This window comes from Macrobrachium rosenbergii, chromosome 41, assembly GCF_040412425.1.
Source record: "Macrobrachium rosenbergii isolate ZJJX-2024 chromosome 41, ASM4041242v1, whole genome shotgun sequence".
NCBI classification, from domain to species: Eukaryota; Metazoa; Arthropoda; class Malacostraca; order Decapoda; family Palaemonidae; genus Macrobrachium; species Macrobrachium rosenbergii.
In genome coordinates, this window is record NC_089781.1 from 1,289,145 (window position 1) to 1,305,190 (window position 16,046).

A 16,046-nucleotide genomic window follows, 5' to 3' on the forward strand; every position below is an offset into this window, starting at 1 on the left:
AAACGCCCTCTGACAATTATTCCTTAACCTACAAAGCCTGAACTAATTGCCATTGCAAAAGCTCTAGAAGACTGAATCAGCAGTAGAACTGTAAAATTTTTTAAAATATCATACTTGTGTTCCAAAAGGAGCAAACAAATATAAAAAAGGAAAAGTAAAGGAAAATATCAGACTTCTATCAAAATCCATGGGCAATTGCAAGCCACCACCAAAACAGGAACAGGGAAATAACATTAAACTGATTCCGAGCTGAAGGATCGTTCAAGAAATGAAGAAGCAGATTCTCTAGAAAAAGTGGGTTAACTTCACACCAACGTTTGTTCAAATCAGCCCCTCACTCACACAACTGAAAAACAAGGCAGCAATTATTGCCAACTACAAGAAGAAAGCAAAGTCAGAAGAGCTGACCCAGTGGCTCAAATTCGCCAAATGGTACATAAAATGTAAACCTAAAACCAAGACAATATAACCAAAGACATGTCACGGGCCCTAGCAGTCATAATCCATCGAATGAGGCTAGATCATGTGCACATGGCAAAGAATTAGACAATCCTCAACCTTTTTTGTTTATGCAGGGTTACTGTGAAACAATCCCAGAAGAACCCAAGAAAATAGTGGTCTTAACTGTACAGAAACAGAACAGCTAAAACAAGTTATGAAGGTAATGAAAAACAGCTACCCAGATAAAGCACATTTCTGACAAACATCCATGAATTTGCAGGCTTCCTATGCTCCTACCCACCACCAAGATAACTCTAAAGAATCCATACCTTAAACCACCCACCCTCCTTCCTATTCTTAAATCAGACTCAACAAACTCGACCCAGACAACAAATAAAAATCCATACCATTCAATATTCCTCTAACCATTGACTTTAGAAATCACCCCTGTACAATCATTCCATCCATCACAATCAACACCCAACAAATACACAAAACACATACAGACACAAGAATTAGGACTGGACAAGGAATATTTTGGATCACCACGAACTAGTATGTACTAGCTACCTTTGCCTACTATTCAATTCTTCTTTTTCCATCTGTTGGCCTCTCCCGTTGCCAACACTCACTGCTATCGAATCTTTTATCCTCATCTGATGGGTACCTTAGGGTTCAAAGAGGTTGCAACCTTGCCTTTTAAACCTTTTCACGTTTCAAAATTTCACCCCCACCAAAATCACTTTCATCATAATTTGTTTTCGATTAACCTACCCATCTCACAGACTCATCATCATGTTTAGTTCGGGCTGCTCTAGAAGAAGAGCCATTGCTGGCACAAGGCCAGCTAAATCTAAAACAACAACAACTGTACATTCATTCATTAAGGAACCAGCAATAAACTAGACAACACCCACCCAGTATGTCACTCAACACCTTCCTTACACTGGTGACCCTGGGTGACCTGGAAGGAATGATCGACCCACGATGACGACCCACGCGCCAACGAACCCTTCGCCGCCTCCTCAACTCAGTCTTCCGGCGTTCCCGAGCCTTCAGTAGATGTCCGACCCTCTGATGACCCACCCCACCACCGGAGCCCTGGACGCCTCCTCCAGGAAGCCTGACACCGCCCCCGAACTCGTACTGGGCGAGCTGACCAACGAAGGACCAGCCGACGTCATCCTTCAGCTTGCTGCCATCCCCCTCGAGCTGGCTACTGAAGGATCAGCTGACGTCATCCTTCAGCCTGCTGCCGTCCCCCTCGAGCTGGCTGCCGAAGGATCAGCCGATGTCATCCTTCAACCCACTGCCGTCCTCCTCGAGTTCCTCCTGACCAGTGTCGCCCTTCAGTCTGCTGCCCGCCCAAAGCCCAAGCCCTTCGCGCCCATTCAAATTGTCAGCAAAACAATTTCTGCTATCAGGGCCTTGCTTGAGGGGGGGGAGTATGGTAACCAGTGTAAGGAAGGTATTGAGTGACATACTGGCTGGGTGTTGTCTAGTTTATTGGTGGTTCCTTACTGAATGAACGTACAGAATCTTTGAAGTTGTTATTGGCTGGTGCGAGCTGCAATGTAGTTTCTACACACGGACAAGGCAAAACAGATTATGTTTTGGACATCTGTACTTGTCGACAGACAAACAGATGGCGACTGTGAGAGACATAATAAACGTACAATGATAAAACATATATCAATGGAAAGGCCAGGAAATTCCACATATGGACATTTGCACGAGATTCGAGACATTAATAAATACAATGTAGTAGCATAATATATGTGAAATGGCGAGACGTTTGGCATCTTCACAAACAGAAACATACATAGAGTTTGATACAGAAGATTCGGTGGAACATTATGAGTACATGATCGGAAATGCTTGCATGGCAACGCAAGTAGTGGTGATTGTACATGAATTGAGACAACAATGGTTAGAGAGAAATAGACAGGAATATTGTATGGTAGAAGTTGAGTTCCTTCGAGCGATCGCCGCTGACCCATGGGAGGGAGAGATAGAAAGCGGGATGCTTTGTCTTGTTTTGTCTAATGGCTGACTCACATGCACGTGTGCCAGTAGGACCGCCATGTGGTCCCTTACAAAACCACTTTCAGACTATTACATTTGAGTGAACAAAACCATTCTGCAGAGTCTATCAGAAACAAAACATTTAAATGATTCACCTTTGGAAACATTTGGGAGAGAGGGGGTACCATCAGTGCATCTCACACGGTGCACTGTTGGCATTAATGAATGTTTACAGCATTCCTTCGGCGCCCAACACTACCAACTTTCTAGCCTTTTTACTTGCCTCTGTTCCCACTTTTCTCTCCCAACTTGCTGTCCTACCAATCCCATTTCTCTTTTCACTGTCTTCAGCACTGACTGGATGAAAGTGCCCAAGTGCTTGGCTTCATAGCCAAATTTTCATTTATCAAATCAAACCTTTGAAAACTATTAGTACCCTCTCATACCTGTAGAATGTAGGTAGCGGACCCTTCGTCGTGTCTGAGAGCGTATCTAGAGTCCCTGAGGATAAGCGAAGGACCTGATGAGATGGGAAGATCCTGCACACCGCCACTCCCTCTCTTGACCCAAAGAACAGGGTAATCCTGTGCATACTGCACCGAACATTCCAGCTGGATACTGGAACCGATGTCAACCACTTGCTCTTTCGTGATCCAGCTTATGGAGGGCGTTCGAACCGCCAGACCTGGAAAAGAAAAATTAATGAACAATGTTAGAGACTGTAAATACATTACAGAAAACATTACAAGATTTCTATCATATATACATCTATAAGTACCGTTACTGTATAAATATAATGTAAACAACCAGAAATAGACTCCTAGATCCAAACAGAAAATATTTTAATTCACGATTTCCGACATACTCCTAGCGTACTGCAACTGCAAGATGAAAGGTACATTAAATTTGAGAAGGCAACAAACATTGTAGACCCTTCGCTTTTTCTTCCACCTCCCATTAAGAGAAGCCTTAGCAAACAGAAGTAGGGGTGGGGAGAGTTAAACAATAAACTGCTGCTAGAGAGAATCATCAATCGAAAAGCGTTTCCGTAATGGACAAGAGGGCAATATACAAAGGAGCAAAAAGCCGTATGTTATGAGGCAGTTGATTTATCTCATGGGGAGGCTGTAATGAATATGCGTGTCTCTCTTGCGTTCGTTTCCCCTTCATTATAAAGTCCAAGAAGAGAGGTCGTATGTTTGTTTTAAGGAAGTGGTAAATACCATTAGTTCAGTAACATACCCATTTTCAGTCTTCGAATGTTTTTCATGTTAAGTTTTACTTCCTTTGCTGTTAGTCATATATTTCTTGTATGCAAAAAATAACATCTTCCGTACTTTAATTAAACTGCTATGAAACATGAGTAAAAATCATACTGTGTACCCAAAGCATCATGCATCTTGACCAGACCATCCTAAATTAAAAGGGTTAAAATCTTCCAAGATGAAGCACCAGTTTAAGAAATTGTGGGGAACTGAAATTTCCATTAGTTGTGCAAATCAGAATAATGTTTTACGAGTGAATCTTGTTTGGCCGTTGGGAAAAAAACAACGTTCCAGAGCACACCCCGCAAAAGTAACATTTCCTTTTATAGCCTTAGATCGTAGTTTCTTCAAAGAGAATGTCCTTAAGTCTCCAAGCAACAAATTTTTCATGTTTAAACAATATTCACAATATTCGCTCCTGAGGTTTTATTCTTTTACAACAGAAATGAGGTTGATAGTCTCAACAGTGTTAAAGTCGGGTCACCCATCCAAGTACTAATCAGAATCACTGTCGCTCAATTTCACTGACGGCGGTAACAAACCCTGCATACGGTATACATATATGCAAGTTTGCCTTTTCTATGACACAGTGTACGTTGAATCAGTTGCATGGATGCGCGAGTGGTTCGAAATTATTATTCTATTTATATATATGACATGGTTTTTAAGAAACACCCTATACTTGGAAATGAGTCAAGCTAAAATTGCTATTTAAAAGAAACTTATATACCTGGAAATGAGTCAAGCTAAAATTGCTATTTAGAAGAAACTTATACGTGTAATTATGCTTCGTGAAACAAAGATTAAGTTTCTTCATGACATGCAATATTACCGCTTTCATAATTATTCTCCTAACTAACACGATGTGTTTGTGAGAGTGTAATTGCGCAGGAAGGGGAGGAGGGTGGTATTTAACGGCATCGCAACAACGCAGAGAGAGAGAGGGGGGCGCAATCATCCGTCTAACTAACGGTACTTCGTATCACAGGAATGACATACGTGATAAATGTTTACTGTTTGTAACTACTCGTTGTTGGGCTAATTAATGCCCATCGCTAATGCCCAAAATAAACAACTGGGCCATATATCTTTGCAACGAGAATTGTATGATACCACTCCGGCAACAAAATAATCAGACAAAATTCAGTTTGACTTGAATTTACACCACATAAACCCTATCTAATTATAAAGGATTTGATAAAGTATATAAATTAAAGCCACACGGAAACGGAACAGTTAGTCTTTTTTAATTTAATTTATGATGAATTAGCACTAGCACAGCCGGGTCATTACCATACTTATACTAATGCTCAAAATTCGAAAATGTATAAAAATCTATGAAATCTGATACAGTAATACAATATGGAAGTAATTCTATTTCGAAATACATTGATAATGTAAGAAAAAACGTGAATTGGTTAAAAAGTTTATTTGAAGGTAATATATTGACACTAACCGGTCCACTCAAACTACTGCTTCACGACTAACACTTATCTTCTCTTTCAAAACCCGAAATACATTTTCCACTTTCAAATGCTGCACTTTCTATTTTGTTTTTGGAGTGTGTACTGAAACCTGTGAATATTTTCATGTCTCTCACATTTTTTATTTTGACAGCTGTAACTTGACTTTTGACGTTTCTAATAAGATACATCTGTGAATCTGAAATTCAAAATCAAGGACGTTATTTACCATTGCTTCGAGGGCATAGTCAATTTTTTTTCTCCGCTAAACATACAGAAGGACAGAATTGACGTCAAAGGTTAAATCTAAATTTCAATTTTTGTTTTCTATGTCCTCTAAAGGTTTTTTCTTTTACAACAAACTGTGATTGCATCAAATCGCAATCTTTTTTTATATGCACTACTTTGTACGCCCGAGCTATGCTAGGGAGAGAAGGCGAGTCCATGAAGTAATTATGAAACCTACTGTAGTTCTCCATCGATTGTTCCGAGATCAGAAAAACTGTTTGACGTTGAAGGCACTGAGTTTAACACAGCACCAGTTTTTTTCTCTCTCTCTTCTAACCCTGCACTTCATTTCTTGAATTTTCCGTCCGTTCGTTTGTCTTTTTGCCTTCACGCTCCCTCCCGACCTTTACTCTCTTCCACTGGCACCCCCCACTGTGTCTCCCCATCCGTCCCCAATTACTTCGGCCACCTTTCAATATGTCATTTTTATAAATTGCTATTCCATTGTGAAGTTTTCCACCCTTCATATGTGCTACCAACAATGCAGCGTGTGTATTCAAGCTGTGAGACCCCGTGCCCTAGCGCGAATAATGCAGACGAAGAGCGCAGAAACTACGCTTCTGTAACTATAGAAGCCAACGAAAATCTAAACTGAAACTGTTTCTCTTCTAAGCCGATGTAACTATGCGGAAGATTTATAAAAAAATTAGAATAGTACAAAGACATGAGAGAGAGAGAGAGAGAGAGAGAGAGAGAGAGAGAGAGAGAGAGAGAGAGAGAGAGCAGCATGGCAACAAAATCGCCTAACCTACAGAGGCTGCTAATTCAAGACTCAAAATACGAGCGCACTTCAAATACAGAACGGTACGATTTATGATGTCATCCACAACAGAACTGGAAATGATATAGACTCTGTTGTCCTAACTATCGGGGTCATTACTTCCTGTCATTCATTATCTACTGTTGTTTTCGTGTTTCTCATCAGGCATGCATTTTTCATTCCTAATTAGTTACACAATTGCTCCGACAGCTATGGACGCTGACTACACACGCTCTCCACACGCGCATTAGTATGTTTTTGTATCTATTCGAGTTCCTGTATGTGCCACATTCCAATTATCAGGGTTTAACGCCGCTGAAACAGGATTAAAATATTTGCAGTGTTGTTATGGTAATTTGAAGAATTGACAAAAGTCGCAAACGAGCAGTGAGGCAAACAAGTGATTAGGAACTACTCTAGTCCACAGCAAATACACAACTGAAAGTTCCTAGATAATCTGAATTCAAATATACCTTTGCTCCTCCTACAGCTATACATTCTCCATACACAAAACAGTTGGCAGAATATGCACTGTACGTGAACTTGAAAAGATTGTTTCAACCAAGGGAGAACACGATCGATTCTAAAAATAAAACTGGCGTTCCACAATATCCCTTACACGTTTGACTGGCTTCGAACCTGTCACTCTATCTTTATATTCATATATACATCCACTGCAGTCTCTATTTTGTAACGAGTTCGAAGGGCCACACTAGGCATCATTCATACCTTACCGTACTTGCCAGGGCAAGATGGCGTTCTGGCATTAGCCAGCTTGAACTAAATCAACCAACTCATACTGCCGTAGGGGGTTAATGCCGTCAGTGCACTGTATGAAAGTGAGGTGCACTGTACGCATTACTTAAGGTTCTTTGCAGCGTGCCATCGGCCCCTAACTGCAACCCCTTTCGTTCCTTTTATAGTACTTCCACCTTACTTTCCATCCGTTCCTAAAAATTGTTTCATAGTGCAGTGAGAGGTATTCCTCTTGTTACACCTTTCAAACCTTTCTACTCTCAATTTCCTTTCAGCGCTGAATGACCTCATAGATCCCAGCGCTTGGCCTTTGGTCTACTTTTATATTCCACTCCATTCGAACCTACTCGTAGTCCACAGACAAGGACGTTCATCTTACCAGTCAAAGGTCCCGGATTCGATTCCCCAGAGAACTGGAACGCCATGGGCGCTCTGTTTAAATGTAATCATGCTCTGCTGACTTAAGCACAAAATATGTACCTAGCGGTAATATGTACCTACCGGTAAGTTGAGCGTGGTGCAATCAAGATTTACAAGAGCATGGGCGCAGCCACCTCATCCCAACAGACCGTTGAAAACTAGTGAACACTTTCGGGAGTCATCCCCTCAAGGATCCTTTTCATATTTCCCGCTCAGATGGAGGACGAGAACGTAATGCAAACTGAACTCTATTTCACAATTTTAAGACTTAAGAGTGCAATCTGACATTTTAGAATTAACTTCAGTGGGGATAGTGTCATATGTTCATCAACTTCTTATTCCCCTTAATATTTAAAATCATCAATAATAAACTTATAAGTAGGCCAAGTTAAACACTGAACTTTTAAGTTGAGACACCAAAGCTTTCAAACTCTTCGTTCGGTTTTGTTCTTGCCGATATCGGGCGCAGTACCGCAATGCCGTACATCTACTTTGAATTATGGTGACAAATCAATTACTTTAAAAAAAATCATGATTATTAAAAGCAGTTAAGCGGCACTAGCAATGGTGGCATGAGATTAATGACGAAATTATATTCGATCGTCCCACCTCCTTCCCCCAGCCAACCCCATTTTCAGACCCCCCATGGGCTGCTTCCCCATAGAGTTGAAGTGTATCACTGACATTACCATAATAACGTCGGTCATATGATCCCCGGTGCTCAATCATGATCTACAAGGCCGGTTTTCCCATTCGCATCCCATGAGCGCTAGACCATATGACCGCGTCCACCGTGAGAACTACGTGGTGATTTATCGTCGAGTTTGAATGGTGTCAATTTATAAAGTGTGCTTCGCTTACAACTATATTGACCCCCTCCCTCTCCTCGCCCTCCCCTGACCCCTTTTAACGCCGCCACCTCATCCCTCCCTTACCCAGCCATCTAAATTCACATTTGGTTCGTCTCCTGAATGCAAACCGACGTCTCTCTCTCTCTCTCTCTCTCTCTCTCTCTCTCTCTCTCTCTCGGTCATAACCAAAGGTACCAACACCCGCTTTTATTTTTTTCCCTTTACCTTTCGCCCTCCGTCTCCCTCAAGGCTATCATTATCGCCGTTATCCACCCTTCTTCTCTTCCCTCAAAACCTCCTGGGCAAATAAAGCAAACGGATCATTTTCTTCTGACAAAGAGAATCAAGCGATTTTGCAAGGGTAACGCCAATCCCCAGTGCGTACGCCAAAGAGGGTGGGGGTTCGACTGCACGGGGTGGCAGGGATTTTCAAGATGGTGGCACCAGGATCCACATGTGGAACACCGAATACTTGTGCTGTCAACGTTTCCACTGATTTTTTTTTCAATCTTAACACAGCAGACCATGCGTAGCAAACGTGGTAAGAAAAGGAAAAAATGACTGCCTTTTGTCATTTCCCCCTTTTTAGCTGGGCGCGATTTCTGGATTATTTTTTCCCACTATAATGGTCGGTCCGGTCCAAATATGAATGGTCCCTTGTATACATTTTTCAATTATAACGATATTAATAGTTTCCTGACAGCTGCAATACAATAACATCATATATTTAGTCCAATACGATCTATGACACGTAGTTTTGTTATTAGTATTGCACGAAGGAACGAGGCAAAAACGCTGGTAAGCTGTAATCAGCTACTTATTTATCTTTAGTTCTATCCTTATACAGTGAACATTTAATCGGAGTTCAACATCACACTTAGCTTACAACTAGCAAAATGTACATTACCCTCAAGTCAAACTCGATTCTTGACGAAATACAAAATTCTGGGAACCTTAAAATTGCAACGGAAACAGTTAAAATTCGCTCCAAGTATTGCGTGGTTTAAAAAATCTCTCCGCTCTTCTATCCAACAACAGTTTTTTTTATGTTCTCACGTTCCACCCCATTTAAAATAAATAAATATGGACCGACTATTCCCGAGTGCTTCCATTTTCCATCTCGCACATCCAGTACTAATTCTCATTCTTATTCAATTGGTCATACGCAGCTTTTTGTACAGCGGCAACAAAAGCTTCCTGAAATTCACTGTTCCCATTATGACGAAACTGAATAACCGAAAAAATAAAGAACTTGCGAAAGTTATAGATACATTAAGAATAAAAGTAACATAAGCTAAATATGACTGTATACAAATATAAAAGGTTAAAAGAAAACTACGAAATGAAAGAGCACGTGCGCGCGAAAATTACGCCCGTCAAGCAAGCCTCTTCGCACTCCACCTCTCTCTAGTCATCCACCTCCAGATTCTTCTGTCTGGGAGCCTTTTACCCAAACACTTAACTTCCTGCGATATAGATCACACTTCATGAGTCGGGTTAGCGCAAAAGAGGTCTTCAAGCATCTTCTTTCAGATTTAAGCTAGCCCTATGCCAGCACGGGCTCTTGCTGCATAGCTGCCAGTAAGTGTGGTAAGACGTGCAAGGGATTACGTAGCCTGGTGTGGACCTCCAGATTCTGAACAGCAAAGAGATACACTAGTAGATTTGTGTCATGGTACATAAAAACCCATGAATTTTGCTTTAAAATTCACGAACCAGGTTTAATTATTTAACGGGACAGAATTGTCAGTATATTGGTAGTTACTACTGAGTCTCGAAGAAAGCAATGAGTATATGGGGGAGGGGTGAAAAGGTACGAAATGTCGAGATATACCAGAGTGCTTGGGTGTGTGAATGTGAAATTTCAAGAATATGAAATATGTCGATACGACCATGAGATAAGACTTCAGAATTTATGAAACGTTAAGATACGATGGGTGTGGGAAAATTAATAATTGGCGAAAAGATATAAGAGTGATCTTTGAGGAACTGTAGTCATGAAAAGGTCTATTTGACCGATGTATGTGTGTGTGTGTGTGTGTGTGTGTGTGTGTGTGTGTGTGTGTGTGTGTGTGTGTGAGAGAGAGAGAGAGAGAGAGAGAGAGAGAGTTGAAGAAGGTATGCTAGATCTAGGGTGCGCTAATTAATTTCGTTGCGACGATTAAGTCGTAATATCTAAGAGAGACTAAAATATGAGCAAGATACGAGGTGAATTGAGCACGATATATGAAGGGGCGGACAGTAAGACGATAAAACAAACCAGTTATTGGGAAGGATTAGCCTAGAATTCTAGTCACCAAAGATATGAATATCACTCGTTTTCACATGAGAGAGAGAGAGAGAAACAGGAAGTATCGACCCAATAATTGTTTACTACAACGTAAGGAAAAAGGACATCACAAACAACCTTCAGGAACTATTCAAAGCACGGGACAGCACCAGCATGTCAAGCCAATTGCCAAAAGGTGTTGTCAAGCACCAATCACAGAGGCTATTCCTATAAAATGTTCGCGGCCGAGTTTGTACACGAAACCGAATTCTGCGAGGCAGAGAGACAATACATCAATCAGTCACCTGGGCCTTTCATTATACATTCGGGTCTCGCCTCACCTACGCTCCCCCCCGCCCCTTCCTCGCTCCTCTCACAGAATCCAAACATCCGCCTCCCCCAACGCCCTCCCACAGTAAATGACAGGTGTTACATTTCCCACAATCCATCTGTAAAGGTCTGATCGTTTAAATGGTATTCATTAGCATTATCAGAAGCTTTGCATCATCCTGACCAATACCCATTTCAATTTCATAAAATTTTTCTATTCCATTTACACTTCTCAACGCAGTTATGCAGAAAATGCACTGGTAATTACGAAAATAATTAACGATTAAGAAATTGCCGCTTTTATGTGACTTGAACACAGGTATAAAATTCATTAATCTTAAAAGAACAACCACTTCGTATTTTAAAACATTCCACGTTTTTTAGTTTACACAAATGTGAAGACCAACCAATGAAATATGAATAAAGTCGTACCACAGTTCTTATATTTTTGCTGTCAGTTCCAAGACATACGTACTCGAACAGGCTAACGTTCCTCTATCGAATCACAGAACCGAAACCACGACAGCTAAATGAGGGAGGACTCTGATAATCCAATACAACTTAACCATACCCCCTCGGAATTTATTCCAGGCTTCCAAGCACTGTATTTTGACAGCGGGTTTGCCTGCCCATAAAAGTTGGGCTCGTCAAAAAACTTGAGAATCGAGATTGAACACCAAATTTTTTACGTTTTCAATCTTCAAGGCAAAATACCGTATGTGCGCAATAAATGTTCGATATGAAACAGCATAAATCAAACTGTCTACAGCATAGCGCAGTAATGATTGACAAAACTCTCGTATTTCAGAACAGCTTTACGAGAGCCATTACCACGAACACGTAATTTCATTAAAATCATAGCAAAATGATTTCTCAGTTATAATCCTAAAATCTTTTAATATGAATATTAACCAATAGTAACAACATTCATGAGAGAGAGAGAGAGAGAGAGAGAGAGAGAGAGAGAGAGAGAGAGAGAGAGAGAGAGCTCTATTACACAAACACCAGTAAACAACTTAAAACAAAAATAAACAAAAACCGATCGCAGTGGGCATGGACCAGAATAGATCGGATACATACATTCTCCTTCAGGAAAAAATACCTGATGAAAATGAACATCAAGATCGATAACAATCAAAAAAAAATTGATGGAATAACAAATCATGAATATGGAGTGGTACTCGGAATCGAATACGAGACTTTTTTTCCACATAACGTTAAAGTGATAAGTGAACTGAGAACCATTTCATATCTTAACTAATTTATATATACGTCTGATACATTCTCGCATTGCAATTCGTATGCTTAAGTCTAAACAACAAACAAAGATTGACACTTTTTATCATCACACACAACGCATTCTAGAATACCACATGGCTGAGTCGTTTCAAGAAAATTTTCCCCCATTAGCACATTTTTACAGATTTTCGTTTTCGTAGAGAGAGAGAGAGAGAGAGAGAGAGAGAGAGAGAGAGAGAGAGAGAGAGAGAGAGAGAGAGAGAATTTTATTTTGGTCGTCTTCACCAAGACTTAAGTCATAAGGATCTCTTCCAATTGTCTAGTCCCATCCAACATAAACAACACACTGCCTCGAGTTAGCTATAATACTGTTCGGCGAAAGCTTCAGACAAAAGACCCGTGTTGCCCTGGTTTTTCGTGGACGTGGATGGTGACGACGAGGAACAATAAACAAACCCCCCGAGGTCTATACCTTTTTTCCTCTTCCGATGTTCTTCTCTCGATGCTAAACTTGTTAACGGAATAGACTTCAGGGAGGGAAGAAAATGATAGGTTTATAAAAATAAAAATGAAACTAAAATCAGGTAACGTTTATGTTAGGTGGTCTTTATTCGGTACGTGTTACGTGTTAACCGCCATAAATTTGGATATTCTCTACAGGTGTCCTGATTACTGATACGATACTCAGTAAAAACAAAAACTGTAACTATAAAATCTGCCGTTGTCGAAGACACTAAGTATAAAAAGCGTTTATGCTCATGTTTAATAGTAGAATGAAAAATAGTCTTGTAAAATTGATTTTCCAGGAGGTTCGGATGAGATTTAACTACTGTAAATAATTCTTTCACAGATAGACACTTATTTTCACTTACCTAGGTCTCTCCTCTCTCTCTCACGACGAGATTATCATCAACTAACCGACTTTGCGGTAACTGAATACAGCTTGAATTCCCTTAGGCATAGCTCGGTACACTCCCTGCTGGTTCCAACTGGGACCCCTTTCCATGTCATCGTTCCCTCGGACCCATCATCACGCCCTCCTCATATGCCTATGGCTCACACCCCCGGTTCGATTTTCCCCTCATACCTACCTTCCCTCCCCCTCCCCATTAATTCAGAGCCACTCCCCTCCCCCCATTCTCTTCAAGCCTCATTCCCATACTCTGCCGATACAAGGGGGCTATCTATCTTGGCCCGAGGGTGTCCCCATGACCCCTTGCAGCCTCCAACCGGTGATGGGGATGAAACCTCCCGGTGTGCCAGCAGACTGCCTCTGGCAACGAGCAAGAGGCGAAAAAGGGATAAATAAAAAATCGCAGCGAATAATAAAGTTATTTGCCGCAAGGTAGACGCGGAAAGCTCCTCAACTGAGACCAAAACTTCATAATTCATTTCCCCTCTTCTTTTGAGGGGGAAGGGTGACGCTGGGAGCAAATGTAGAGGACAATAATGAAAACATAGGCCTCGTTAGGCCTTGGTGCACTTGTCTCTTTCGTGAGAGAAAACGGTTTGTCCGACTGTTATATGAAAGAGGGCATAATGAACGTGTAAAAGATTGGTCAAGTGATCTAGGCCACTGAATTAATTTATAAAAACTGCATATTTGAAATTCTACACTCTGCTACTGCCACTTTCTCATCTTTGAAGAACTAGAAAATATACAGAATAATGAATCTAAAGGCTATGAAGGATAAAAGCATATAATTTATTTGGAGGTTGATTCGCTTGAATACAAGACATTTAAATGGTTAGTTAACGAAATTCAGCAGCGTTTGGGAATTCAATTTTCAACTGAAAAGAAAACAATGCAACTAGGAAACCAGTTCAAATACGTGATATTTTAAATTTGGACTTTTTAACCGATATAAGACACGATGAACACTGAAAGAACTCTTAGTTTCTGTTTTTAGTCCTGGCGCCATTTTTAGTGGATCGTCTTACATCACTGAAAAGGTTACCATTTGCCCTTTCGCGTGTCGCTGATGAAAGTATTCATGGATATTCCGTCGATTATTTGCTATCTGACCCATTTCCTTGACCAAACAACTGACATTTAACGAACATGTTTTCACCTAACACACATGAGGCGATATGTAGGCCCTTTCCGCTCTTGTAATAACGATGATAAACGTAATAACATTTATGGTGACCCTGTAACCTGACTTATGTAAGTTTTCTAGTTTACTGACCTTCACCTGTATACAACAACTCTTTCTAGTATCTTCTAGGCCGTTACCTGTGCGGTGCAGGAAACTGCTGTTTCAGAAATATGCCACAATTCTATACTTCACATGTTTACTTTCCAGAAACCATTTTGGGTTTAAGTTATTCGCAAGTTATAGAGAATTCGATTTTAAACGGCGTTTGTGGCTTAATATCTGAGAATACAAAAAGAGTCACCTAAGTATGACATTATATATATATATATATATATATATATATATTATATATATAATATATAATTATATATATATATATAATATATATATATAATATATAATTATATATATATATAATATATATATATATAATATATAATATATATATATATAATATATAATATATATATATATATATAATATATATATATATATATATATATAATATATATATATATATATATATATATATATATATATATATATATATATATATATATATATATAAATTTCTGGCTCACATCAGGATCGAACCCAAGTCTTTCAAATGAAAGACCAGAGCGCTGCCAACCAGGCCACACAAGTCATAAAAGAAGTTGGAACCTGAGTACAACTGTACTCAAGGAATTACCAGGGCAGGCTAACTGCTTGCATACCAGCGTGTTTTCCCCATCTTCCCGACTCAGCGGTGACCCAATTGACAGCATTTCATTCGAATTATCCTTTCTGAGTTCGATCCTAACGTGAGTCAAATCTATTTCCGTTCCACATGTAACTGTGTTGATATTTCTATATATATATATATATATATATATATATATATATATATATATATTATATATACATATATACAAATAAATATATAAATATATATATATATATATATATATATATACACATACATAAGGATGCATGTGTATTTTTAATTACTACGACGACTTTTCAACTTCTTGACTTCAACACACTTTTTGGAATTGTCACAACAAAGCCTGAGATCCAAATTTAGAAACTGACGCCCGTGGCAGGATTCAAATCCTCACCCCATGAGGTTCACGTTAATCACTTGACCACGAGGAAGTTAACAGATCATTGTGGCTATTGGAAACACACACACGACATATATATATGTATACATATATACAGTATAATGAATGCACGAATGAAAGAAAATGTTAGCATGATCAAGCATTTAATCATAATTGTGATCAGCTCTTCCCAAACACACGTCCTTAATTCGGCCCACCCACCATTCTGCCTGTCCTCCCTTCCCTTCCCTTCCCCGGTCTCTGTCACACCGATGGAAAACGTCCCGGTAGGGGGATTTCACTGCGTATTGCCTTTTAATCAATTAACGGTAATGAATAGCACCTTTTCCCTTCCACTAAGCGGAATGGTTGAGAGGGTTAGATGAAGCAAGGGGCACAGCACAGGAAGAGAATGGAAACGAGAAGGGAAGAGTGAGAGGTGCTAACCAATATTAACAGTAGTCGAATCGTGAGGCGAATGAGGAGAAACTGGGAAGAACGAGAGGAGGAAGTTGTAGTAGTGAATGTGGGTGAATCACTGCCGAAGGGTGGGGGGAGGGTGAAAATACGGGTGTTGGCTGTGAGGGGATATGGAATCCGAGGGGTAGAAAAAGGAGGGCTGGGTGAGCTGATGGGCAGGTGAGAGGTAGCCGATGCCTTTGTCACCCACCGACAGGTAATTAGTTGATGTCAACCCATTGATGGGAAATAAGGAAAGAGGCGTCGGCAGCCATGCGGACGCAAGGAGGTAGGAA

General features: G+C 40.2%; 1 protein-coding gene across 1 annotated transcript in view; it reads right to left on the reverse strand.

The window, feature by feature from the left end:
• Positions 1-16,046, reverse strand: part of Lac (Lachesin) — a 396,064-nt gene that overhangs the window by 20,766 nt on the left and 359,252 nt on the right. Inside the window, 1 exon segment of the mRNA XM_067083750.1 lies at positions 2,913-3,151. Within this exon segment, the coding sequence (XP_066939851.1) occupies positions 2,913-3,151 (239 nt within the window).